The sequence below is a fragment of the Amphimedon queenslandica genome, unplaced genomic scaffold (genome assembly GCF_000090795.2).
Source record: "Amphimedon queenslandica unplaced genomic scaffold, v1.1 AMPQUscaffold_13208, whole genome shotgun sequence".
NCBI lineage: Eukaryota > Metazoa > Porifera > Demospongiae > Haplosclerida > Niphatidae > Amphimedon > Amphimedon queenslandica.
The window spans coordinates 1-1469 of record NW_003546556.1 but is presented as its reverse complement, the minus strand read 5'-3'; the positions used below and the strand labels follow the sequence as shown (position 1 = coordinate 1469).

The 1469-nt window shown below is 31.9% G+C and overlaps 1 protein-coding gene across 1 annotated transcript in view; it reads right to left on the bottom strand.

Moving 5' to 3' along the window:
- Positions 1-1212, bottom strand: part of LOC105313839 (uncharacterized) — a 16267-nt gene extending 15055 nt beyond the window's left edge. Inside the window, exons 1-4 of the mRNA XM_020000201.1 lie at positions 1186-1212; positions 951-1068; positions 601-716; positions 402-539 (exon numbers count right to left, since the gene is read on the bottom strand). Coding sequence (XP_019855760.1) covers positions 402-539; positions 601-716; positions 951-1068; positions 1186-1212 — 399 coding nt within the window. The remainder of the gene's footprint in view (positions 1-401; positions 540-600; positions 717-950; positions 1069-1185) is intronic.
- Between the last annotated feature and the right edge of the window lie 257 nt (positions 1213-1469).

The following is a 1469-nucleotide window of genomic DNA, read 5'->3' as shown; positions in this document are numbered from 1 at the left end:
AGCCGGAGGTATTATAATGTCCAGTTGTATTGAGTTGATATGAAAATCAACATATCTGTACATCAAACTATCATTGTATTCTTTTTGATAATCTTTAGGATCTGATGATATATAAAACTGAGTATGTGGATGTGTTTGTTCGTAAGGAAAAGAAAAATAAAAGCGAAATAAAATAAATAAAAGTGAAAAAATAATAAATATGATGTAATCATGATTATATAGCTATGTACTGTACAAAATATTGACAAAGAGTTTTATTAACTAATGGTAGTTGTAGAAATTGCCTAAAATCAATGTTCAGTGGCACATATCATCAAATTAAAATCACTAATATAAAATTCATCTATGATCCATTTCATAACAGTATGACAGCATGAGTCTGAGTGTGCAAATAAACTAACTTTGATTACTCTATCAAGTTTAAGTGCCATATATAAATAAGAATTGTGCCCATTTCTAAGTTCACGGATTGAAGTAGTACCCTCGTATTCCTCTTCCATTACTACTAATCTCATATGTGATGAATCAATATTATATAACTAAATAAAGAAATGGACCAGATCAATGGAGGGAGAACAATATAAATGACCTTCCTCTTACTTCTCCTATATGTTGTTTTAATTTTTCAACAGTCCAACCATCATAACCTCTCACTTGTTTAGCTGGTCCTACTTCACCAGTTGACAGATCAACCACTGATACTTCTAGATTAATATCTACACCATCAAACACATATGTACATAAATTGTCAATCAAGGCGGATTTACAATATTACGCTAGTCCTGACTCCTGATGTTACGTTGATGCAGGAGTTGAATTTGGTTCAACTCTAGCATAAAGTATGCATCAAAAGGTCAAATCACCCACGCTTTTGATTTAAAATTGTTGGGCTAGTGTCATATTGTAAATCTGCTTTTAATAGTCATGTAACTAGTGGCAACCACACCTACCTATGCCCTTGTAGATGCTAAAGATTTCATTTTCTTTACGAGTTTCTAAGAATAATGCAAAAGAATAATAACCTCTAGCTCCACCTAGAACTAGCTGCCTGATAGTTTGATGCTGAAACTAAATTTAACATAAAGATTAACGCATGATATAATCTCGTCACCCAACCCCTCCTCCAAAAGCGAAGGGGTGGGGCACGAGACTATACATGATAATTTTACGATCAATAAAACTCACTTCATCAAGATCAAAGGAATGATCCATTACTTTATCAACATAATTATATTGAACTAAACGACATCTCTCAATAGGAATATGAGGAGCTAATTCCATTAACTAATAAAGAAATGAACAAAAATGGAAGGATAAGTAGAAATAGATCATTGACAATTAAAGATAATGAACCTCATAAGCTTTATCCAGTACTGTGGGTAGTAATTCATCTTTATGTACTTTAAGTATTTTCCTCACTAATTCACCAGTAACAGGATGATTACAATATAAATCAATCTATAAAATAA